A 25383-nucleotide genomic window follows, 5' to 3' on the forward strand; every position below is an offset into this window, starting at 1 on the left:
GGAGTACATCATAGAGTTGCTACACCCTACCACCCGCAGACGAGTGGGCAGGTAAAAGTCTCAAATCAACAGATCAAAGAAATCTTAGAAAAGACCGTGGGCACATCCAGAAAAGATTTGTCTAGAAAATTGGACAATGCACTCTGGGCCTACCGGACTGCTTTCAAAACCCCTTTAGGAACCACCCCATTCACCTGCTATATGGAAAATCATGTCACTTACTAGTTGAGCTGGAACACAAAGCAGCATGGGCCATTAAATTATTAAATTTCGACATTAAACCAGCTGCCGAAAGAAGGCTCATACGGCTCAACAAACTGGACGAGATTAAACATTTAGCCTATGAGAGTTCAAAGATATATAAAAAGAAAACGAAAGCGTATCATGATAAAAAAATCATTTCCAGACACTTCGAACCAAATGATCAAGTATTACTGTATAACTCTTGGCTAACGCTGTTTCCCGGAAAACTACGATCTCGTTGGTCTGGTCATTTTACTGTTGTGAATGCCAATCCCTATGGAACCATTACGCTCACAAATAATAAAGGAGACGAATTCACGGTAAATGGCCAACGAGTAAAGCACTATTGGGCTAAACCGCCAAATATTGAGCCCGTAACCTTAGGCCCCCTTCCCGATAATTAGAAAAATTCGAATATCGAGTCAATCTAAAGACTTAAAATAAGCGCTGAATGGGGGAGGCAACCCATTTAATTTTAGGATTTTTAGAAATTTTTAGAAAAAAAAAAAAATCAAAACACAAAGCTGCTGATAACATAACGTCTATCGATCAATAAAGACACACCGCCATCGATCGATAGTAAATGAACAGACGCGGGCTCATATTAAGTCAACACTTAAGTCGACATTCACACAACCCGAAAACCCTAAGCAAACACTCCCATTCTCTTTTCTCTCCTGTTTTTCGGCCAATTCCAACGATTTCTTCGCTCAATCCACTCGATTTTCGACCCTCTATCCATTTAGATCACTAAACTCACGCATCATCATGGTATGAACACGAAATTTTCTAATTTTTCGTTCTTCCTAGGGTTGAAATAGAGAATGAGCTAGAACCGGGATTTTCGTGCCCTTATAGATCGATTCATGCTAAAGGAGTGATAGAATAGGGAATACTGATCGATTTAACCGATTATATATGCCATGCACATCGACTTGCATCAATGGGTTTTTGCAGGTTCCCGCGAAGGCGAAATCGACCGATGATTCACACGTTTCATCGATCGATTGTCGCACCAAGATATCGATCGACATTGATCGTTCTGTCGATCGATATTGCACCAACCATCGAACAGGACTAAAACTCCTAATTTCGTTTATGGTTTTTGGTTGCAGATGTATGAAAGGAGGACGAAGAAAAGGTTCGACGTAGGCGGCAGTAGTGCAGCTCCGCCACCACCACCAGTTCGCGACCAATACCCTTGGCCACACGAAGACGAACCTATCCCGCCCTTTGACCACTTTGACAACACACATAAAGCAGCAAAGAGCGTGGCATGTAGAAACCGCCCGATTGTGGACACGCGGGACGACTATGACAGCATATTCTTCAATGAGTGGCTGAAGGTCTCCATCGAGCCAACGCGGTTCGTCGATCCAGACGTGATCCGAGCCTTGGGCATCAAATCTGGCCTCAAGGACTTGTTCGTAGAGCTGGGTATGGGGAACTTGGCCACTAACCCGCAGGTTCTCTACCCGGAGCTGGTCCGCCAGTTCATGGCCACGGTGAACATCTACTATGCCAACGAGAGGGCAAAAAGAGCTAACGAGGGTGTCTTAACCTTCTTCATTCGCGGCATTCGCTACAGGTTCCCTCTCTCGACTCTCTGCACTATCTACAGGTTCGACACCGAGCGTCAGCACGCAGTCGTACCCGAGTTCCCAGGGATTTCGAAAATCTGGGAGCACATCACTACAGTTTACTTCGAGTCCGCCAAATCTCTTCAGACAGACATCTGTCACCCGACCCTGCGCTACTTCATGAAGGTCCTTGCCAACACTCTGTTCTGCAAAATGGTACCTAATAAGGTTCGGGTGCATGAGCTCACATTAGCCTATTACGCGGTGTGGAGTTTGGTTCACATGGAGGACATAGAGGAGCCGGCCGACGACGTGTGGCCCAACATTGGAGCTGTCTTTGCTGAGTATCTGGTCAAGCTAAGGATGAAGCCGTTTCAGTCAAAGGGAAGGAAGAAGGAGACGGTTGGGAGCTTACTTACCCCGATCTTCATACATTGCGGAGTTCCATTAGACGATGCTACGATGGATGACCGGATCGTCTACATGGACGCAGCACACCTCACGAGCGGTCAGTGGCTCAAGGAGGACCGTGACTGGTGCTTCAGGGACGAGAACGGCACTCACCAGGTGAGGTTGCCACTTCGTACACTCACAGAGTTCGACCACGGTCTCGCTAGCATCCAGTTCCGCCCTGACCCACGTCTCCTCCGCGCCCCCGCTACCATCCCGCGACGCTACACGGTCCAGCGACCTGGAGGACCTCAGCCGCATCAGGCCGAGGCCGCACTCCCACCATTCCTGCCAATGCCAGACATGTCTACATGCCCTGAGAGAGATTTCCAGCGCGTCGTAGTCGATGCTCTCACTGCCATCTGGGCCAGAGTATCGAGATGTCACTGTTCGAGCAGGAGGAGCATGCGAGCCAGCTCATCATCGGCAGCAGGACCGTCCCGCCAGCGCAGAGGCACCTCCAGCGACGAGACCACTGATGAGGACTAGTCCTCATCTCTCTATCCCTATCTACTTATGTTTTTCCTTTATTTTCGAACTCTTAGGATTTACTTTTGAACTTATTATTCTATGTTATGACTGGAGTTTATCTATTTTGCTAATCTTGCATGTGTTTGGATTGTCTAACAGAGCTAACCTAGTTGACTAATGCTAATTCTATGATGAGTTAGACACATGGATACGCTGCAGCTAGCGCAGACGTTTTTTGTCTGTCCGCTATCGATCGATAACGAGACGGTAACGTCGATCGACAGAGATGCGGAGATATCGATCGATTGTGCGGTGTACATGTTGATCGATCCTCGAGACAGAGGGTAACACATTCTTTTCTCTTGTATAACATTTTAACTTAGTAGTTATTATTAATTTTCCAACCTACCAAACTTAGACTGAATATCACTGGGGACAGTGAAGTTTAAGTCTGGGGGAGGTACTTACTAATATTAGTTTATTCATGAATTTTTAAGTATTTTCAAATAATTTTTTTTATTGAGTCAATAAGGGGATTATGAACTTTTAGATTTTGCTACATATCTAACCACTCTTTAGCACCATTCTAGACTTATTGATTACAGATAGTACTAAAAATACTAAAGTGGATCAACCTATCAACTATCCACTCTTGCTAAGATTGTTTTGAAGGAACCAAAGCTGACATCCAACACTAAACTTGACACAACTGCTTGTCTTGGGGCTTGGTATGCATGGGATCGGATTCTTCAAACAAGTCTGGAAGGTAAAGCCTTGTGTATATAGATTTATCACCCTTTCTCTCTCTATTTTTGAAATTATAGATAGATAAAAAAAAGTTATTATTAGTATAGAGATTTATTAGGAAGGAATTCGAACAGGACTTGGTGGCTACAACCATTAAGGCTTGTTTCATAAGAATTTCATAGGTAAAGGATTAGAACAGGACTTGGTGGCTACAACCATTAAGGCTTGCTTCACAAATAATCCTAGGATATAGGTAAAAAAGAAGTGAACATGACTTAGGGGCAACCACCACTAAGGCTTGATTCAGGAAGCCTGTCCAATCTTGGTCAATGATCTTGCTAATATAAGCAAACTTTGACTAGGAGAGAAAATTAGTAGAGAGAGAGGATATGAACTAATATTTACCTGCAGGTCCAGATACTTGTTTGAAAGTCCTTGCATCATGTGATCGATACCCCCAAGGTAAAGCCTGCACTTTTATTTTTGATAAGAATTGAGGTTGGTAGAAGGGAATGACATACAAGATTTGCTAAGCTGTTTGCTAGATGAATTTGGTTTCTAAGCTAGGATATGGTATAATGTGCTTTTGTGATTAGGATTTTTAGATGTGGATTGCAATATTGTAGAGGTGATGATTCTAAGTTTTAAATCATGTGAGTCCCTGCTGTTTTAAATCTCTTTCAGAGAGACTGCTCTGTTGTATTTTCTTTTAGGACAAGCAAAAGAGTAAGTCTGAGGGAGTTGATAGACCATAAATTTTACCCATTTTCAACCATGGTTTATGAATGTTTTAAGATATATTATTACTATATAGAGTCTATTTAGAGTAATTACAGGTTCAGGTACTATCTGGAAGAAAATGATGTATGTGGAGCTTTTTGTAGATCTTTTAAGCTTCGCTGGAAGCAAGAGATGGTCGACGGTCGCAATTCAATATCGATCGCCAGATACCACCGAATATCGATCGATGTTGGGATCCTCACATCGATCGATTATGAAGCCATCCGAGAATTAATGACAAATTAGAAGATTTCAAGTTTCACAAAAGTCTTAATATTTACATCATTGAACTCCCTTGTTTTCATATCTCTGTGGATTTTATCCCTAAGTACTACATCCGAACCTCTTATTTTAGAGAGTAATTCACTCCTTAGGGTAATTTGAGTGATATCACTGAGTCGACACTCGTAGTTCATGGAGCCGATATAAGTGGTCAGAAGCCGAGACTGCGCGTTTAGCCGTAATCCATAAGCAGTTTCCTTAAGCATACGTCTTGGGCTGTCTTTCCAGGCCAAATCCTCTATCTTATGGGCCTTGTGGAGGGAGACAATCCATCTCCTACAATAACCCCCCCCCCCCCCCAGTTCACTTGAGAAGTGTAGTAATTCTGAAATGAATTTTTGGGGTAAGGTTTATGAAGATAGATGATTTGGACTGAAAGTCGGATGAGAGCGGTTCGTCGTTTGTAGAGACAGAGACGTTCGTCGGTTTCTCGACGTTGGTCAAAGAGTAAGACCATTCTGTCGTCCTCTCAGGTATTCTTTGACTCAGGGACCGTGAAATTCTCTTGAGACCTGGTTAGGCACTCGAACCGATGATTCGGGTTTGACTCAGTTTTGAGGATAGTTTAGCAGAATAACTGGTTCGATTTCAACTGGTCCTCCTCTTGTTCTGTCCGAGAAGCCGAAACGTCGCGAGTAATGGGTGGGAGTTTTGGAAGTTTCTAAGCCCAATAGGCCTCATTAGACCTAATGTTGACATTCTTGGAGATTCACGCCGTCTCTCTTATAAATAATCCACTCCGCCTCGTTTTCTCCATTCTTCTATGCGTCTCAGGTTCTCTCCCTATTTCTAGCTCTACTTCTAGGTTCTTTGCTTAAACCGAAACTAGGGTGTTAGATGATACAATATTGTTTGCTTCACTTAATGTAAATTCTTAGTTAGACGGATACAGAATGAGAGGTGGTTCTGTATATCGGATTGAGGCTAAGGCCAGCTTTAGTCGACTGGTTGAGCCGTAGCTGGAGGGTCGATAACGGGCGGTGTCCGAGCACTATCTCGAGTGGTTTTTTTTTGGCATGTTAGTGGGCAGCGAGTGCACATCTCACTAGGACCAATGCTTGTTGCTTTGGTACTTTAGGTACCGTCTTTGTCATGTGTTAGAATTAAAATATATTTATTTGGAGTGCTATGCCCGGGTCCATGGACTTCGGGGTAGCATCACATACCTCACTGAGCGACTCTCCTGTTGCTCACCCCTCTCTCTTCCCCATTTCAGGTGTGACAAACAATTATGTGATATTTGGACGGACTTGGTGCTACTCGACTTTTCTTTCAAATTTTATTGGGCTTGGGTGAGTGTAGTTGGGTTTATGGGCTTTTATATTTCGAGATATTGTTGGTGGCCCGTCTTCTTCAGCGAGGAAGAGACGGGTGTCACATTGTTGTATGATGATGCGTCGAGGATGACACTTTGTCCTTCATATAGGAGGTGACGGGTGTCATAATTTTGGTATAAGAGCGGGGTTCTGTCCCGCTTCTGACCCGGGATGACGATTAGGGGATTTGATTTTCATCAGTTTTCAATGTTTTCAAAATATATATATATATATATATATAAAAATTTAGAAATTCTGTATGACATTATTCGTCCTTCGACTAAAAGGGTCCCAGCCAGATGTTCAGCTGTTGGGCAATGTCACAGTTTGTGAGATTGCTCAGGAGTTTATCAGTTTCTTCTGTCATTGTTCCGAGGTTATCCAAGAGTGAATACGTGATGCTTTTGCCGCCACCCAACTTCAAGCCGTCGTTCCACAAGTTTTGGTACATGAAATTATATGGTATGAGATTTGAGCCATTAGTTGGCATGTGCTTGACAATTTTAGAGGTATGTTTAGTTTGTAAATACGTGGGAATCACTTTTGGATTGGGGGTGCGGCAGCTTGCGTTGTGTTGATATTGAAATTACGCTTGGTTTTGTTTGCCAGTTTTTGGCATTGTTGATTGTTTCAAAGATGTGTCAGTTCAGACAGCTGGCATAGGACGTGGGAGCTATTTATATTCATCACGGTGTACCAGTTATGCTTGGAGGGCCGATTTGTTTGGAGACTCGTCAAAGATGGAGCTATGTTTTTACGATGTCATCCTTGGAATGGATTGGCTGTCACGACATTGAGTAGTATTGGATTGCCTGAGGGCAAGAGTTCATATTGCTGGAGCAGATGGAAGTTTTTATTGCGTGCATGCTACATGCTGAGGAGTTATTAGATATAGGAGTAGTGTAATTTTTGGCGACCATTTCGATGGTTAAGGATGATGGACAGCATGAGTTGTAGGATCTTCCAGTTATTGCAGATTATGAGGATGTATTTGTGGCCTTTGGAACGGCCACCACCAGACACAGGAGACATTCTTACGATTGAGTTGGAACAAAGGACAGCACCAGTTTCACGAGTTCTATACCAATTAGCGCCAGCAGAGATGGTCGAGCTGAAAGAGCATATGGAAGATTCATCAGACAAGAGTTTTACCAGACCGAGTACTTCACCGTGGGGAGCATCATTATTGTTTGTAAAGAAGAAAGATGGGATTTTCAGTCTTTGTTTCAACTACATAGACTTGAACATGGTAACCATCGTATTGATGAGTTGTTGGATTAGATGGAGGGAGCTTCATGGTTCTCAAAGGTTGTCCAAGCGTCAAGATACCATCAGATTGCTATAGCTGAGGAGTACATACGGATTGCAAATTTCCGTATAGAGGATGGATATTATGAGTTCTAGTGATACCATTTGGCTCGACGAATGCACCGTTAGCATTCTTAAAGCTTATGAATGACATTTTCGTGAACACTTGGATAAGTGTGTGATTGTATTCATCGACGACATCCTGATTTATTCTTGGAATAGAAAGGAGCAAGGTAAGCATTTATGGATTGTGTTGGGACAGTTCTGAGAGCATCAATTGTCCGCTAAGTTGAGGAAGTATAGCTTCTGGCAGAGGAAAGGGTTGATTTTTGGGCAACAGGATTTTGGAAGCAGAAGTTCGATGGATCCAGAGAAGATTAATACCATTTTGGAGAGGCCAACACCTAAGAGCGCTACTGCGATCCACAGGTTTTGGGTTAGTAGGGTACCACTGGAAGTTCATCAAGGGTTTCGCCAGTATAGTAATGTTGAGACGCGGTTTACATGCAAAAACTGTAAGTGTGATTGGAAAATCTTTTGTTCGAGGAGTTCATTGAATTGAAGCATAGTTGACAAGGACACCATTTTTGGTTCTACAAAGGTCGAGGTTTATTAAGATGTGTCATATACTGGCTTGGATTGTGGATTGATGCAGGAAGATCAGTTCATTGCTTATGCATCACGCCAGAGAAGCTATAGGGGTATTTGCGTTATAGTTTTGGAGATCGTAATTGTACGGGAAGGAAGTCCATATTCTATGGGATCATTAGAGTCTGATATTTATCTTCACTCATTAAAGATTGCACTTGGGCAGTGTAGATGAATCGAGTTGATAGAGACTACAATTATGATATCACTTATCATCTAGAAAAGGCCAACCAGGTGGCAGATGCCTTAATTAGGCACATGGTCGACGTATCGGGAACCATATTGTGTGCCATTACTGTCGAGAGAGAGACAGATGGTCTTGAGGCTTTGGAGAAGGCATATTTGCTATGCAGGATACACCAAGCAAAGGATAGGGTTATGGCTTAGGTTAAGCAGATTGAGATTGGGAGTATTTGATGTCATACAGTTTTGAGCAAGATGTACCTGTACAGAAACCAATTTTGTGTGTTGGACAATAAGCTATTGGAAAAGGGATCTTACAGAAAACACACCACCTGTATTTCTCTATCCACCCGGGAAACACTAAGAGGTACAAGATATGAAGTGCTACTATCATTGGCCTAGTATGAGAAAGATTGTAGCTACACTGCGTCGTGGTGTCAGGCATGTCAGATAGTTATGTTTGAGGATCGGGTACCTATTAGGTTATTGTTGAGTTTTGTTTTGCGAGAGTGGAAATGAGGCCTGGTGATTATGTATGTTATTGTTGGATTGTCGATCAACACATGTGGAAAGGATGCCACATGGGTACCCATGGATAGATTTACCAAGTCATCTTAATTCCTAGTAATTGAGATGGCAGACCGAGCTTATCAGTTGGCGCAGACTTATATTAGGGAGATTGCGAGGTTGCACAGAGTTACAATCAGCATTGTATCGGATTGGAATATTAGTTCACGTCTGCATTTTAGAGAGTCTTTCAGAAGGCACTTGAGACAAAGGCCCGCATGAGTACAATTATCATCAGTAGACAGACGGTCAGCCAGAGAGGACTATTCAGAATTTAGAGGATATGCTCAAGGATTGTGTCTTACAGTGGAAAGGAAGCTAGCAAAGAATCTGCCTCTAGCAGAGTTGCCTACCTTGATAGCTATCATTCAGGTATTGAGATGGCACCATATGAGGTTCTTTATGATAGGCCTTGTCGTATACCACTTTGTTGGACCAAAGTGGGGGAGTGACCTGAGATAGAATCATCAATGGTTCAAGAGACGGTAGAGAAAATGGACATGTTCAAATTTTGGCTTTAGGAAGCCCATGGCAGTTAGGGGAGTTATGCAGTTAAACGTCGTAAGGATTGGAGTTTCAGATAGGCAATCGAGTAAACCTAAAAATAAAGACATTTCAGGGAGGATCTAAGACTTGAAAGCTAAATAAGTTTAAACTGAGGTATATGGGACCATATTCTATTGTGGAGCAGATTGGAGCAGCTGCTTACAGATTTGATTCATCAGCAGAGTTATCAGACCTCCATAACGTGTTTCATGTGTCTATTTTGAGAAAGGTCGTAAGAGTGCCAGAATTCATTTTGCATCAGCCTCAAAACGGCCTTGGTAAAAATTGGTTGCACCATGTTAGCCAGTAGAGATTTTGGATCATCAACTGAAAGCAGTTCAAGGAATGTCGACCGTGTTTGTCAGAGTTTGTTGTGAGAGAGATGGGATTCAGGAGGAGACTCCAGAGACCGAGCAGATTTATTATTCAGAGTTTTGTTGCGATGATATTGGACAGTCAGCTCAGATTTGAATTCGGAGATGAATTCTTTATTAATGGGGGAGAATTGTAACAACCTAAATTTTGGGCTTTAAAATCTCGGCTCGTCAAGGCCCAAGCCTATTCCCGAAAGCCCGAGTATTTTCTATAAATACTCGTTCCTCCAACCCACCATCATCTTTGTTTTGTCCTCTTAGTTCCAAAAATAAAAAAATAAAAAGGAGTGTTAAGAAATAGGAATGTGGAGTTTTTGTAGAGACTGAGCCACCAGGACTCGGCGCCGGAGCCACAGCAAGCCGAGAACACGTCAAGCTCATCACTGTCGTTCGCAGCCCAAGAAACCGCCGGAAAACCGCCATGCAGTTAAGCTTAGTTTCGTCCGTTTAGTAAATCGTCAATATATGTCTAACCGTTGAGAATCGCGAATATGCAAGGCCACCACCGTATTCCTCTCGACGAGACGAAGCCGTAGCCACCGACCACACCTCAATCGGAGCTCGGACGAAGCCGCTAGAGCCTCCAGAAGTTTTGCCTCCGCCCGTGCGTTAGCCACACACGCAGTCGGACCATCACCTCGCCACCGTCGGACCACCGCCTTGCCGTCACCGGACTGTCGCCAGCCGCCACCGGACCGCCACCTCGCCACCACTGGCCACCGCTTCGCCGCCATCAGACCACCGCCTCGCCGCCGCCGGTGACTCATTGACCAGTCAAGCCGGTTTGGTTCGTTAATTGAATTTCAGTTAGTTTAAACCGGTCGGTTAAAAATAAATTGGAATCCGGTTAGGTCAAACTAGTCGGTTTAAATCAATTCCAATGTGGTCAGAGGTTGACCTTTGACCAGGCAGGTTGACTTTTTGACAAGACTTCTGTTTATCCGTTTTTAACCGTTCGAAAGGCGTTTCGCCCTGATTTCAAATTTGGAGTCTATTTGAGCAGCTGGAGTTCATAGACACCACTTTTCCATATTTCTAAGGTGAGAGCTATTCTCGAACTTCTCGTACACGGCTTAGAATTTTGAACAAATATAGTATAGTTTTAATATGTTCCGACTCTATGAATCGAGTCTGTCTTGCGTCCTCATTGGAGTCATTGCTTGCTTAGATATTTAGGTTATTTGCTTAAACCGGAACTAGGGTGTTAGATGATTCAATATTGTTTGCTTCACTTATTGTAAACTCATAGTTAGAATTGTTTGAGACGGAGACAGAGTGAGAGGTGCTTATGTATGCCGGATTGTTTGGAGGTTACTGCCAGCTTTAGTCGACCGGTTGGGCCATAGCTGGAGGGTCGATAAATCATCTACGGGCGGTGTCCGAGCACTATCTCGAATGGTTGTTTTTTCATTTTGGCATGTTAGTGGGCAGCGAGTGCGCACCTCGCTAGGACCATTGCTTGTTGCTTGGGTACTTTAGGTACCGTGTTTGTCATGTGTGAATTAAATTATATTTATTCGGAGTGCTATGTCCGGGTCCATGGACTTCGGGATAGCATCACATACCTCAATGAGTGATTTCCATGTTGCTCACCCCTTTCTCTTTCCCATTTCAGGTGAGACAAACAATTATTTGATATTTGGATGGACTTGGTTCTACTGGACTTTTCTTTTGGATTTTATTTGGTCTTGGATGAGTGTAGTTGAGTTTATAGGCTTTTATATTTCGAGATTTTGTTGGTGGCCCGTCTTCTTCAGCGAAGAAGAAACGGATGTCACATTGTTGTATGATGACATGTCGAGGATGACACGCTGTCCTCCATATAGGAGGTGACGGATGTCACATATTCTGGCTTTGAATTTGAGTGCCTTGTGGTATTGGACCTTCAAACCTGTTGTCTGAGAAATTCATCCACGCCAGAAAAGTGAGTTTCCCAAGCTCAGAAGTCTTGTCCACATGAAACTTACATCCCATTAGGTAATATTTCCACTTACGTATATCCATTACAATAGCCATTAATTCTCTTTCGTATGTTTGTTTCAGTTGTTCTGTAGCTGTCAACGCGTGTCTGAAGTATGCTATTGAATTCTTGTTCTGCATCAAAACGGCTCCTTAACTAAAACCTGAAGCATCCGACTGCACTATAAACACTTGTTGAAAATCTGGTAAGGCCAATACTAGAGCACGGACCATAGCATCTTTCTATTTTTCATAGGCTGTTTGTGACTTCATAGACCATGAGAACTGGTCTTTCTTCAAAAGATTGGTCAATGGCCTGGCAATGATCCCATAATTCTATATAAACCTTCGGTAATACCCCACCAGCAGTAAGAATCCTTTCAGTTGTTGGCCAGAGTTAAACAGAAGCTTTCCTTTTCTCTTTTAAATGTTTGAATTAACTTCCAACGGCTTGCCATGTCATTGTTATCTCCCAAGTCACTCTGGTTTTTCTTCTTGTGGTAATACGCATTCTGATATCTATCAGGTTGATTCGAAACAACATAAGAAATCTGAAAATGAAGAAACAATTGATTTATACCGACTTAAAACATGACTTGCATTACTGCAGGCCAGGTGTCCCTGCGACAAGACATCAGAGACACAAACACATAAAGGGAAATAGAAAACTAAGTCCACCAAAGCACACAGATTCTCACAATAATAGTGGCAAAACAATACAACAAAAGAGTTACCATATTATTAAAAACGCATGAAGACTAGATATCATCAGACAACAGATGCTTGTATTAAGCAAAAGAGTGTTAGATTCTCATGAACCAGTCATGTCTATATGAAGTAAGAATATGGCCGAGGGTGAATCCACAGAAAACACTAGGTAGATAGGCTATTGCAGCAGCAGTCCAGCTCAACACTTGATCTTTTTCTTCATCTTCATCTTCTTGCTCTTGATTTATTGCTCCTTCTCCTCCACCGCAAGTTTTTTGGAGAGGAACACCGCACAGCTCAGGATACTCAGCGAATGAAGAAATATTATGGCTTTGAATTTGAGTGCCTTGTGGTATTGGACCTTCAAGCCTGTTGTATGAGAAATTCATCCACGCCAGAAAAGTGAGTTTCCCGATCTCCGGTGGGATTTTACCTGATAATTGGTTTTGAGATAGATCCAATGACTGAAGACTTGTTATATTTGACAAAGATGGTGGAATACGGCCTGTGAAAGCGTTGTTTGACATGTTGAGCACAATCAGTTCCTTCAGTAAACCGATGGATTCGGGAATGCCTCCTTGGAATCTGTTTCCAGAGATATCGATGGTTTTGTAGATTGTGAAACCACTCCCAACCAGCTTCATATTCGATCCCTTGTTTGTCAGAGCCACGGACGCATGATAGTATGGTTTGCCAACTCCTGAAAACCTATACTGCGAATCACCTTCGAAGTATACAACCGGTAATGACATTGCGCCCCAACCAGCAAAGAAATCTGATTGCAAGACCCCAGTGAACTTATTTCTCGAAATGTCAAAGATTCGCAGCTTGGGGAGACTGAAAGAACTTATTGGTCCGTGGAATTCGTTAGAACGAAGGACAAGAATCTCTAGATTAGGCAACACTCTCAACCAGAATGGAAAGGTGTCGCTGATTCTGTTCTCTTCCACGTTCAGAAACTGGAGACGAGTGCAGTTAATCAGAGACTTGGGCAGTCCTCCTGATAACCTGTTGTAACCAAGATCAAGTGATATCAACATATTACTGATAAAATCTTCAGGAATAACACTAGAGATGCTGTTATTCCGAAGATGCAAGACCGAAAGATAAGTACTTAAACAAGGAGGGATGGAGCCACTAAAGTTGTTGTTGGATAAAACAAGTCTATCAAGATAAACCAAGTCACATATCGTCCTTGGAATCTCTCCCGAAAATAGATTGTCAGAGCCAAATAAGTAGTTTGTAGAGTTCGGTAACAAAGGAAACGGTTCTCGGAAAGCGTTTGAGCTTATATCAAGCGTAACTACTCCCCCGGTTCTTTGAATAACGTCGGCAGATCCATCAAAACCGCGTATGTAGTTCTGAGAGATGTTAACACGCGATATTTCCAATCTCCAAAACCACTCTGGTACTTTGCCTTCAATTTGATTGACAGAAATGTCTAATAACAGCAATCTGGTTTGGCTTTGTAAAAACTTGGGAAACTCAACGATATTACAGGATGATAAATACAAGAAACCTAAATAGGGAAGACGGAGAGTTGAGCTGAACTTCAAATCATTCCCTGAAAGGTCTAGATAGCTAAGCGACTTAAGATGTGAGAGAAAACTCAAGTCAACCATGATTCTTGTATTCATATAGTTGAGTTCAAGAGTTCGGAGCCCGGCAAGTTTTGACAAAGATCCTTGGATTGGCGCATCGAAATTGTTTTCTCCAAGAGACAAAACTTCAAGATTAGAAGGTGAAGAAATATTCTTAATCTCAATAGGACCACTGAAGCTGTTTCCTTCCAAATTAAGTTGAATCAAGGAAGGGATCATAAACAGAGGTGACGGTAAAGGTCCATAAAATAAATTTCCATTTATATCTAAATACTCCAGATTGGTGAGGCTACTCATGTTAGATGGGAGCATACCTTTGAACTTGTTGTAACTAAGGCTTATCTGAGTGAGCTCGCTTAGATTGAGTAGAACAGAAGGAAAGTTCCCACCAAGATTGTTATATCTTAGTTGCAACTCTGATAGTCGGTTTAGGTTGCCCATTGAATCTGGTAGCTCTCCGGAGAATTGATTAACAGAAAGATCAAGATCAGTGAGGTAAGAAAGATTTCCGAGCGAAGAAGGAATTTTTCCAAAGAAATTGCAGTAGCGAAGCTTCAAAACCCTTAAATATTTGAGGTTTCCAATGGAATATGGTAGAATCCCCGGAAGATTGTTGGAGCTAAGATTAAGACTCTGAAGGTGTTGTAGTCTAAAAAGGCTACTATTAGATCTCAAAGGGCCGTTGAGGGAACTGTCCCACAGGTCCAACTCCACCACCGTACCTGTCTTAGAATCACATGAGATACCATCCCATGAACAACAATCAGTGTTGTTCCTCCACCTCTCTGTCTTCAAATCAGACTCCCACCAAGAGGAATCTAACTCTTGGACAGAGAATTCACTCTTGAACTCCCAAAGAGTATCTCTTTGGTCTGGAGGACACAAATGCTTAGCAGAAGAAGCGAAAACAAGTATTAAATCAGAAAGGGAGAACAGGAAACACAAGCTCCACATGCATTATATTTTTTTCTTACTACATTTATGGGAGAAAATAGAAAGCTTGACTCTTCAACAATCTCCTTTGAAAATAATTGCTGGATGGTCCACAAAGTCCTACAATCCAGATTTAGATATTAAACAACGTGGAGGACGAAAGGTTAGCCCACATTGTTTATTGTTTTTGGTATTTCGGGTATCGGTTCGAGTTATATGTTTTAGGTATTTCGAGTATGGAGTATGGGGTAATATGAATAGAGGATTAGAGGATCCCATTAATACATGACTTATTTTCGGTCAGATTCAGTTCGGGTAGTTTCGGATTCGCTTCGGATAGTAAAACTAGAACAGGAAAATACCCAGAAAATTTTGATTCTCGTTTGGTTCTGATTCTGATTCGGTTATTTTGCGTAATTCAGATAATTTGGGTTAAATATTGAGTATTTGGATAATTATATAAAATTTGGTTCTTCAAAATTGCTAATTAACATAATGGTGACACATGGCAATTAAAAATTTAAGATGATGACATGTGTTAAAATATATCATAATTAATAAGATAAATATAATAATATAATAACACAAAGAAATTATTTAATAGTAATTTTCCTCTTTTTTTTAAATCCTAAACAAAGATAATAGCAAAATATTATTTCAAAGTTGATAATTAACATGATGGTGACAAATGGCAATTAAAAATTTAGGATGATGACATATGTTAAAATATATCATAAATAATTTTTCTTTTTTAAAATTCTAAACAAAGATAATAGCAAAAGATTATTTGATAGTTTTTATTTGACAGTAATTTTCTTTCTCTAAATTATTTTTTTCCTTTTAAAAAAATTTAAACAAAAAATATCTGTAAAACAATTTATTTAATACGAATTTTTGTTTTCAAAAATCATAAAGAAAATATAATTGTAAATAATTACTTGATAGTAATTATCCTTTTATAAAATCTTATACAAAAGAAATTTTTTAAAGGGTGTTTAATTGTAGTTTTCTTTTTTTTTATCTAAACAAAAAAAATTGTAAAATAATTTCAAATATTTCCTTATAAATAATAAAATTTTCTATTTAAATAGTAATTTTTCTTTTTAAGAAATCATAATCCAAAATTTATGACAATTATTTACATCTATATCTTATTATATAAAGTTTGGTTCTTCAAAATTGCTAATTAACATGATGGTGACACATGGCAATTAAAAATTTAAGATGATGACATGTGTTAAAATATATCATAATTAATAAGATAAGATAATAACACAAAGGAATTATTTAATAGTAATTTTCCTATTTTTTAAAATCCTAAACAAAGATAATAGCAAAATATTATTTCAAAGTTGATAATTAACATGATGGTGACAAATGGCAATTAAAAATTTAGGATGATGACATGTGTTAAAATATATCATAATTAATTTTTCTTTTTTAAAATTCTAAACAAAGATAATAGCAAAATATTATTTGATAGTTTTTATTTGACAGTAATTTTCTTTCTCTAAATTATTTTTTTCCTTTTAAAAAATTTTAAACAAAAAATATCTGTAAAACAATTTATTTAATACGAATTTTTGTTTTCTAAAATCATAAAAAAAATATAATTGTAAATAATTACTTGATAGTAATTATCCTTTTATAAAATCTTATACAAAAGAAATTTTTTAAAGGGTGTTTAATTGTAGTTTTCTTTTTTTAATCTAAACAAAAAAAATTGTAAAATAATTTCATATATTTCCTTATAAATAATAAAATTTTCTATTTAAATAGTAATTTTTCTTTTTAAGAAATCATAATCCAAAATTTATTACAAATATTCACATCTATATATAAGATTAAACTCTTCTGGATTTTGTCACAAAAAAATATTGCTTAAAATCAGAACTCTTTCATACAAGGAAAATATTAGGAGCGTTTCTTTTCTTGATATAGCTTTAAATTATGGGTTGCACAAAAAAAACTTTAACTATTTTACCATTATCCTTACTAGAGACTGCCATAATTAACATAAAATATGATGTTGTTGTGCGTAATCTATTGGAACAATTATGTATGTTGGTTCCTATAGACGATATAAAATTAGTTATGCTGTCATAGGTAAGTCAATGTCAACATCAGTTTATTATGTTACGTTAGCAACGATTGATCAATGCAATATAAACGGTTTTACGGTTATACACAGTTTTACGGTTACACAAGTTAGATAATAATTTGAAAATCAACAACGATTGTTATGATTTTAATTTTCATGAGGTTTTAGTCAAAATAATGTTATTTAATTTGTTATCAGGAATTATCAAGGAAACAATGAATTAAGAAGGTTATTTAACACTAAATCTGTTACAAATATTAAAAGGAAAGAAATTTGAAAAATAATAATTAAGTTTTTTTTATCAGAATAATGAACTTATAGGAAGGAATTTTCTCATACTTAAAAATGTAAATATTTTTCTCAAAAAAAAAGTTTGTTTTGTAATTTTTATTAGAACTTTTTTTAGTATAGAAAAATACAATGAAGGTTGTGTGCATCATTCTCTTCATGAAAAGTTTGGAGATGAACTATGTGAAGGAATTCTTATCGACATCTTAAATTTTAATGTGCAAGATTGCAGTAAGAACTATAATAAAATGATAAAAACAATCTTAAAGCAACATATGCAAAAACAATTTTAAAACCAGAGTAAGCCTCAAACCAACAGTTGCAAGATGACCTTTCAAATAACTACAAATAATATTATTTTTAAAAATAATTAAAAATGAAGTATTTATTCAAAAATAAAAAACTAATATACTATTTAAAATACCATGATTATTGAAATAGAAATACTAATCAAAATTGATGTAAGAAAAGAGATTATTTTTACTAAAATAAGTCATCAATATATATTGGAAAATCCAAGAATTAATGTGAAACAATATTTTCATTCTTTTTATGTGTTATTGACAACATCAAATAAAATCCGTGCAACGCACGGGTCCATATCTAGTATATAATATAATTAGGATGATTCGGACTAAAACTCTTGGATACTACTTTAGATAATTCAGATACTTTCAGATACTTTCGATAGTTTAGATACTTTATAATAATTTATTTTTCTTCAAATATTTTGTATGCTTTAATAAATTTTTAAATTATAAAATATATATTTCTTAAATGTATATATAATTAATTTTTTAATATATTCAGGTGTCCGTTCAATTTTTGGTTTGGTTCGGGTTAGGTTCGATTATTTCATATATAAAAATATAGGAACCATTAGAGTATTCGGGATTTTTTTCCGGTTCTGGTTTCAGTATTTCAGTTTGGGTTCTAGTTTGGGTCTTCGGTTCGGGATTTTTTTCCAAGACCTAGTTAAGCTCTTTGATTTAAACATGGAATAATAAAGGTGTATTTTTCTCTTTGCTGCAATGGGTAGATCCAAAATACAAATCAAACTTTGTTTTATGGTTTTAGCGAAAAATTCCTATTTTTACGATTTTTCCGAGAAAACTCATTTTGAAGTTTTGGCGGAAAACCAAGGGAAATTTTTATTTTTTACGATTTCGACAAAAAAGATTTGTTTGGTGGTTTTGACTGAAAACAACAAAGTAATATAAAAATTAAAAACAAGACCTTCCAGTTTCTCTATCCACAATGACCCTAGCTGCACAAAAATAGAGTAATATAAAAATTAAACTTTTGCCCAATGTAACAACAATCGTCAACGTGCAACCAATACTTACAGTCGATCACTTCACCAAAGTTGGAAAAAAGCCTCCCTCAGTGACTGGTCATCAGTCCCCAATGAGAGACCTGAAGCAATCCATGTCACAACTTAAACAATTTGAAAATAAAGAAATAAATAAATTTGTTCAAGCTCATAAGAAGAAAGACAAGTATATTACAACCGAAGAAAAGCTTGATAGATATATACGGGAGAGTAAAAGCTCGGTAAAAAATAAAAAAGTCAAAACCTCTCCGACACGCTTCCCGATGAAGTCCGTTTGGAAGCTCCCAAGCCGTGCTTCCGCCCCGAGCCCTCCGTCGTCTGCCGTCGGTGAACTCCCTCCGCCTTCCCCAATCCCTCCTGACCCTCCAGACCCGTCTTCTCCCCTTTCACCACAACAATTCCCTCCATTATCCTCTTCCTCTCACCCTTCTAAAACTAGATTTTCTACTGTTCCTAAACCTCTGAAACATGAGATTAAGGTCCCTGCCTCTACTTCCCCAGCTATGGCTCTGCTTCCTACTGGCTTAGAAGAGTCTGATGTCCATCTGGAGAATCAAAGCCCTTCTCCTTCCACTGTTCCTGAAAATGGATCTCACAAAAAAACTGCTCTCTCTTCGGTCTCTGTTCCTGCGACAGAAGAAGAGACTCAAACTCCAATTACCTTCACAACCATTGCACCGAAACAAACCTCTCCTGTCATTACTAACAAAGCCTCATCCTCCACCTTGTTTCCCCCAACCCAAAACCCTAGTTACGAAACCCTAACTCCCCCTGCTCCTCCAATTCTCCCATCACCTCCCCTCAACCACCAGAAACCTTTAGAGAAAACCCTTGTTGAAAGATTGAGAATTCTAGAAGACAAGTCTCTAAAAAGACTTGCCCCTACCACAGTTTCTGAAACAGGTCGTCCGAGAGTTCTCATACCTGACTCGGTCTATGAGAAAGGCGCTGAGATCCACAGAGATTTCATTATCTGTTATTTCAATGGCAAGCCCCCACCGTTCAACCAGATCCAAAGTGTCTTTAACCATATGTGGGGTAAAGGTAAACAGCTAGAGATCCACAACAATCCTCGTAACAGATCAACCCTAGTAAGGATCCGAAGTGAGTACTTTCGCCAAAAAATTCTTGACAAATGTATTTGGTATGTTGGGGACTCAATGTTCCATACTGCTCAATGGTCCTCGGAACATTCGATGTCAACACCTCCACTCAAAGCAATCAAGATTTGGGCTCACTTAACAGGAGTTCCACTAGACCTGAGGCACCAACAAGGTCTTAGCTTAGTTGCTGGATTAGTGGGTGAACCAAAAGAAACAGATGATTTCACGAGAAACTTGGTGAGCCTTACCTTGTCACATGTAAAGGTAGAAGTTGACCTCACGGAACCCCTCCCTTCTGTGGTAGAGTTTGAAAGACAAAGCGGTGAAGTAGTGGAAGTTCTGGTCCATTATCCTTGGACGCCTCCGACTTGCTCGCATCGCCATGAACTAGGCCATATAGTTCGTAACTGTCTCCAGCTCCCCTCAGACTATGCTCCTCCAAATCCACCCCCTGTTACTAAAAAACCTTCCTCAAAAACCAAAACCTCAAACCCTTCCCATAACACACCAGCCCGACTGTCCCCAATCCAAAATCTCCCTATGCTAGAACCCCTAGCCATCAGAAACAGCCTTCAGACGCCTTCCTCTCGCCTTCTAAACCTTTTCCCTCCAAAAACCTGCAGCAAATTTATGTAAAAAAGAAGTCAGAATTGTCAAACTCGTTTCAAGCCTTAAATGACTCATCTATTCCTTTGTTAAATAATCCTATCCCTTCTAGCCCTTTAGCTCCACCTGTCACTAACCAAGACCAAATGTTAATTGACCCCCCCAAGTTTCCATCTCAACTAGCTCACCAGTCTCTCCTGATCCCCCTCCTAGACCATCTCTAAAGCGATCCAGATCATCCCCAACTTTCTCACCCTCCCTGACCACAAACCCAAACCCCTTTACCCAAAAAAACACTGATCCTGTTTTATCTCTCTCTTTTCTATCTCAACCAGCCTCTCAAAACTTCTTGGGATTAACCTCGTCTAACCAACACCTCCCCTCTGATTCTAACTCTATTCTTTTGTTACCTGATTCCCAGTTTTCCATTGGTGATCCTCTTTTACCTCCCCAATGAGTGTAAAACTTTTTTTTTGGAACATCCGAGGTCTAAATGACCCGGATAAACATCGAACTTTTGTAAACTGGCTTTTATTTCATAAACCTATATTCGGTGCTATTCTAGAATCTCATGTAAAGGAACTCTCTCTGTTGCCATTGATGACCAAGCTATGCCCAAGATGGAACTTTCACTCCAACCACCAATCTGATGAGGATGGAAGGATTATACTAATCTGGAAACATCCCATTAAACTCCGTGTTCTCCACCAGAGTAGTCAAAGCATCACGAGCATCATAGAATTACCAAATTCTGAGCCACTCTACTACTCGGCTGTGTACGCATCAAACCTGTCTGCTGACCGGTCAGATCTCTGGGCTGAACTGATGTATCTCCATGACACTTATGATCTACAACATAATCGATGGGTTGTTGGTGGGGATTTCAACCAAATCATTATGCCAACAGAGCACTCTTCACACTCTGTGGATGCCCAAGACACTCAAATGTACCAATTCCAAGACTGTCTGCTGCAGAATGGTCTTTTCGATCTGAGATATAACGGTCCTGGCCATACGTGGACAAACAACCGGCAAGACATGCCAATAGCAAAGAAGTTAGACAGGCTGCTTGTTAACTGCAACACAATCTCAGCCTACCCTCATGCCGTAGCTACCTTCCTACCTCCGTCTATCTCTGACCATGCACCCTGCCTCCTAGATCTAGCCGTTCAACTACCCAAAGCAGGAACCCAGCCTTTTAAATTCCAAAATTATCTAACCAAACACCCGGAGTTCACCTCGGTAGTTCTCGATGCATGGTCTCGGGCCGGAAGCAACTTCTGGACTCTCACTCAACATTGTTGGAAGCTCAAACTCATAAAAACAGATTTGAAAATCCTAAACAGAGATAACTTTTCAAAAATTCAAGAGAGAGTTAAAGAATCTTACATTTTGTTGCAAACTGCGCAGGTACAGGCCCTTCAGAACCCAACGCCACAACTGTTTCAGGAGGAGAGAGACTTACACGATCGATGGATCTTCCTGAGGCAAATTGAAGAATGTTTCTTCAGACAAAAATCAAGAATAAACTGGCTAGTTGAGGGAGACCTAAATACCACTTACTTCCATCGAATGTGTCAGGTCCGTGCAAGCTACAATGCGATCCGTCTCTTCATCACAGATGCAGGAATTCTGATCACCGATCCTATCGAGATGAGTCAACTGGCCATCATGCATTTCCAGTCTGTCCTAGGTCCTCAGAACAATATCTCGCAGCAAATCAACTCCCCCCTTCCTGGTTTGCTCTTCTACCGGATTTCAGAGTCTCTCTACTGCAAGCAGAACAGATGTTAATCATTCCGTCAGCCTCAGAGATCAAAAAACAGTTTTTTAAACTCAATCCTAACAAGGCACCAGGCCCTGATGGACTTACCTCTGGTTTCTTCAAAGCAAGCTGGGACATTCTAGGGGAAGAGGTCGTTGCTTCAGTTCAACATTTCTTTGCAGCCTCTTTTCTACCTGCAGCGGCAAATGCAACTATCCTCTCTCTTGTTCCGAAGTTTCCAGGAGAAAGCAACATCACAGAATACCGGCCAATATCCTGCTTGAATACGGTGTATAAGGTTATCTCAAGGCTACTAGTGGCTCGACTCAAACCCATCCTACCTAATCTAATCCTTCCTAGTCAAACTGCTTTTGTGAAGGACAGATTACTTGTGGAGAATACTACTCTAGCTAGTGAATTGGTCAACGGGTATCACAAGAATAAAGGAGAAAAGAGAACTACCATTAAAGTGGATATCGCTAAGGCGTTTGACACTCTCTCTTGGGATTTCCTCCTGTCCTGTCTCCAGGGGCTTCAACTGCCGCCAAAGTTCTTTTCCTGGATCAAAGACTGCATATGCACAACCAGTTTCATGGTGGGGTATAATGGTATGGTTAATGGTTATTTTAAGGGAAAGCGCGGGCTCAGACAAGGAGATCCACTATCTCCTTACCTCTTTGTCATGGCTATGAACTGTCTATCGATGATGTTGAATCAAGCAGCTGCAAATGAAAGGATAAACTATCATGATAAATGTGATGCAATGAAACTTACCCATTTATCTTTTGCAGATGACTTACTGATATTCATTGATGGATCTTTGAGGTCTGTCCAGAATGTGCTACAGGTACTAAAGGAGTTTGAGTTGAGATCGGGTCTTGCAGTCAGTTTCCAAAAGACAAGCTTCTATGCGTCGGGGCTAACAGAGCAAGAAATAAATACCATCCATGCTTCGACGGGCATGGTTAATGGCTCGCTTCCTTTCAGATATTTGGGAGTTCCATTAAACTCCAAAAAGCTCTCATTGGCAAACTGCGAACCACTGCTTCATCAAGTTAAAAACCGCCTCTCATCTTGGTCTGTCAAGACTCTCTCTTTTGTTGGACGCCTGCTTCTCATCAAAACTGTCATAGCCGGGATTACAACTTTCTGGTGTTCTGCCTTTATACTCCCTAAAGCCTGCATAAAAAATATCAATTCAATGTGCAGTTTCGTCCTTTGGAAAGGAAACTTAGAAGGCCACCATTCCGCCAAGGTAGCGTGGGAGAAAGTCACACTCACCAAAGATCAGGGAGGGCTAGGCGTTAAGGACCTACTCATTTGGAACAGATCCTGCACTTTGCGCCTCATATGGATAATTTTCTTCCGTGAAGATTCGGTTTGGGCGTCTTGGTTCAAGGAAGTGATCCTCAATGGCTCCTTGCATAACTACTGGACAATAAAGCCTAGTCACAAGTACTCTTGGTTAGTAAACAAACTCATCAAGTTGAAGACAGTAGTGTTTCCTTTGATCAAAATGAGGCTCGGAAATGGACAGTCGGCTCGTTTTTGGCTGGATAACTGGGCCCCTGATGGCTGTATCTCCTCACTGCAGGCTCCCTCCGGCTCACGCCTAGTTATCCCTCTGCACGCTACCATTGCTTCTCTTAACAGAAATGGAAATTGGCACCTTCCTCCGGCACGATCAGAAGCGATGTTGGAGCTGTACACATTCATTACCACAATAGTCTTAACTGAGGAGCATGATTATTATGAGTGGGAAATACAAGGAAAGGTCAAAGCGAAGTTTAGTACTGGAGAGCTTTATACTTACTTGATTGGAGAAGTACAAGACCAAGACTGGGCGCCGGTTATCTGGTTCTCACGCTCCATTCCAAGACACTCTTTCCACTCATGGCTGATGATCTTAAATAGATGTCCAACCAAAGATAGGATGCTTCAGTGGGGACTCCAAGTTGACTCGACTTGCCTCCTCTGTAATGCGCACTCGGAATCAAGGAACCATCTCTATTTTGATTGCTGCTATAGTTTCGATCTTTGGGCATTGATAGCGCAGAGATGCAGGATCACTCCTAGGCAGAACTGGGATGAAACGGTTTCGCAGATGAAAGCGCTCCCGTCGCGAAAAGTAGACCGCCTCTTGACTCTTCTCTCATGGCAGGCTGCTCTTTATTGGATTTGGAATGAGCGAAACTCTCGCATGCACACCAACGTTTTTCGATCGGTCGACGCAATCTTCACAATCATTGATCGCCAAATCAGAAACAAAACACAAAGCTTCAGGGTCTCAAATCCCAATCTCTCCTCTGCTATGTTCCAACGATGGATTGAAACTCCTGCTTCATCCTCTTCATCGTGAAATATCGCTCCACCTTCCTCCTCTTTGCCAACTGATGACGGGGAATCCTTTTCCTCTGAATATTCAACTTGGGCCCTTGGGCTTCACAACAACATATGAGTTCCAATTTGAGATTTTAGGTTTTATTTCTCTGTATGGGTTGTACTGGCATTTGCCTTTCAAAACACTAGCCCATTGGGTTTGTATCTTTTTTATTTTTCCTTAGTATTAATGAAAGCCAGTTTACAAAAAAAAAAGATATATACGGGAGAGAACCAAATAGATCCCAGTCAGATTTATATATTTAAATATATTATATTTTTAGATTTAATATTTAAAAAATATTCAAAATATATAAGGTATCTTTAACTTGTTCAAAATACTTAAAACATAAATTAACTTTCAAAACACTAGCCCACACATGCATACATAATTTCTTCAAATACTTATTAATTTATGTTTTATTAGTTCAAAAATCGACATTTTATTTTTTCAAAAATTTTAAATCAAACATCAAATTACTTATATATAACAATTTTTTTCATTAAAATATATATGCTCACATATTAAAAATATTTTTAAAAATATCTTTATACAAATGTTTTGCTTAATTAATAATTAATTATAAATTATTTTATATCTTAATTTTTTAACTTTTATAATAGAAAATATTGTTTTAATATAATAACACAATATAAGAACTATCTAATTTTTAAAAAAATCTAATATTATTAGTATAAAATTCCTTTTTACTATATAATAAATAAATATAAATTTTGATTAAGGGTAACATCGACTTTAACAGCTCTAACTTTTAATGTGAGATCTCGATTGCAAAAAAAAAATATTTTTTTAACTTTTATAATAGAAAATATTTTTTTAAGATAAAAACACAATATAAGAATTATCTAATTTTTTTAAAAAAACTAATATTATTAGTATAAAATTTGTTTTTATTATATAATAATTAAATATAAAATTTTATTAAGGATAACATCGATTTTAACCGCTATAACTTTTAACGTGAGAGCTCGATTGCAAAAAATCACTTCACAAATAATAGTATAGATAGTCAAAAATAATATCTAAAATAGCTAAACAATACATAGAACACCAACAAGGTCTTAGCTTAGTTGCTGGATTAGTGGGTGAA

The 25383-nt window shown here is 39.4% G+C and overlaps 2 protein-coding genes across 2 annotated transcripts; one reads left to right on the top strand and one right to left on the bottom strand.

Annotated features, from left to right (window-relative positions):
• Positions 1-8375: 8375 nt before the first annotated feature.
• On the bottom strand, positions 8376-15079 carry LOC125591643 (receptor-like protein 47). Its single transcript, XM_048766197.1, has one exon. The coding sequence runs from the start codon at positions 14715-14717 to the stop codon at positions 12258-12260; it is 2460 nt and encodes an 819-aa protein (XP_048622154.1). The 5' UTR covers positions 14718-15079; the 3' UTR covers positions 8376-12257.
• Positions 15080-20727: 5648 nt separating this feature from the next.
• LOC125591836 lies at positions 20728-24251 on the top strand. The gene is made up of 4 exons (XM_048766703.1): positions 20728-21427; positions 21538-21614; positions 21709-21865; positions 21985-24251. Exons 1-4 carry the CDS (start codon positions 20728-20730, stop codon positions 24249-24251), a joined length of 3201 nt encoding a protein of 1066 aa, XP_048622660.1.
• Positions 24252-25383: the final 1132 nt, after the last annotated feature.

Source organism: Brassica napus, chromosome C8, assembly GCF_020379485.1.
Source record: "Brassica napus cultivar Da-Ae chromosome C8, Da-Ae, whole genome shotgun sequence".
Taxonomy (NCBI): domain Eukaryota; kingdom Viridiplantae; phylum Streptophyta; class Magnoliopsida; order Brassicales; family Brassicaceae; genus Brassica; species Brassica napus.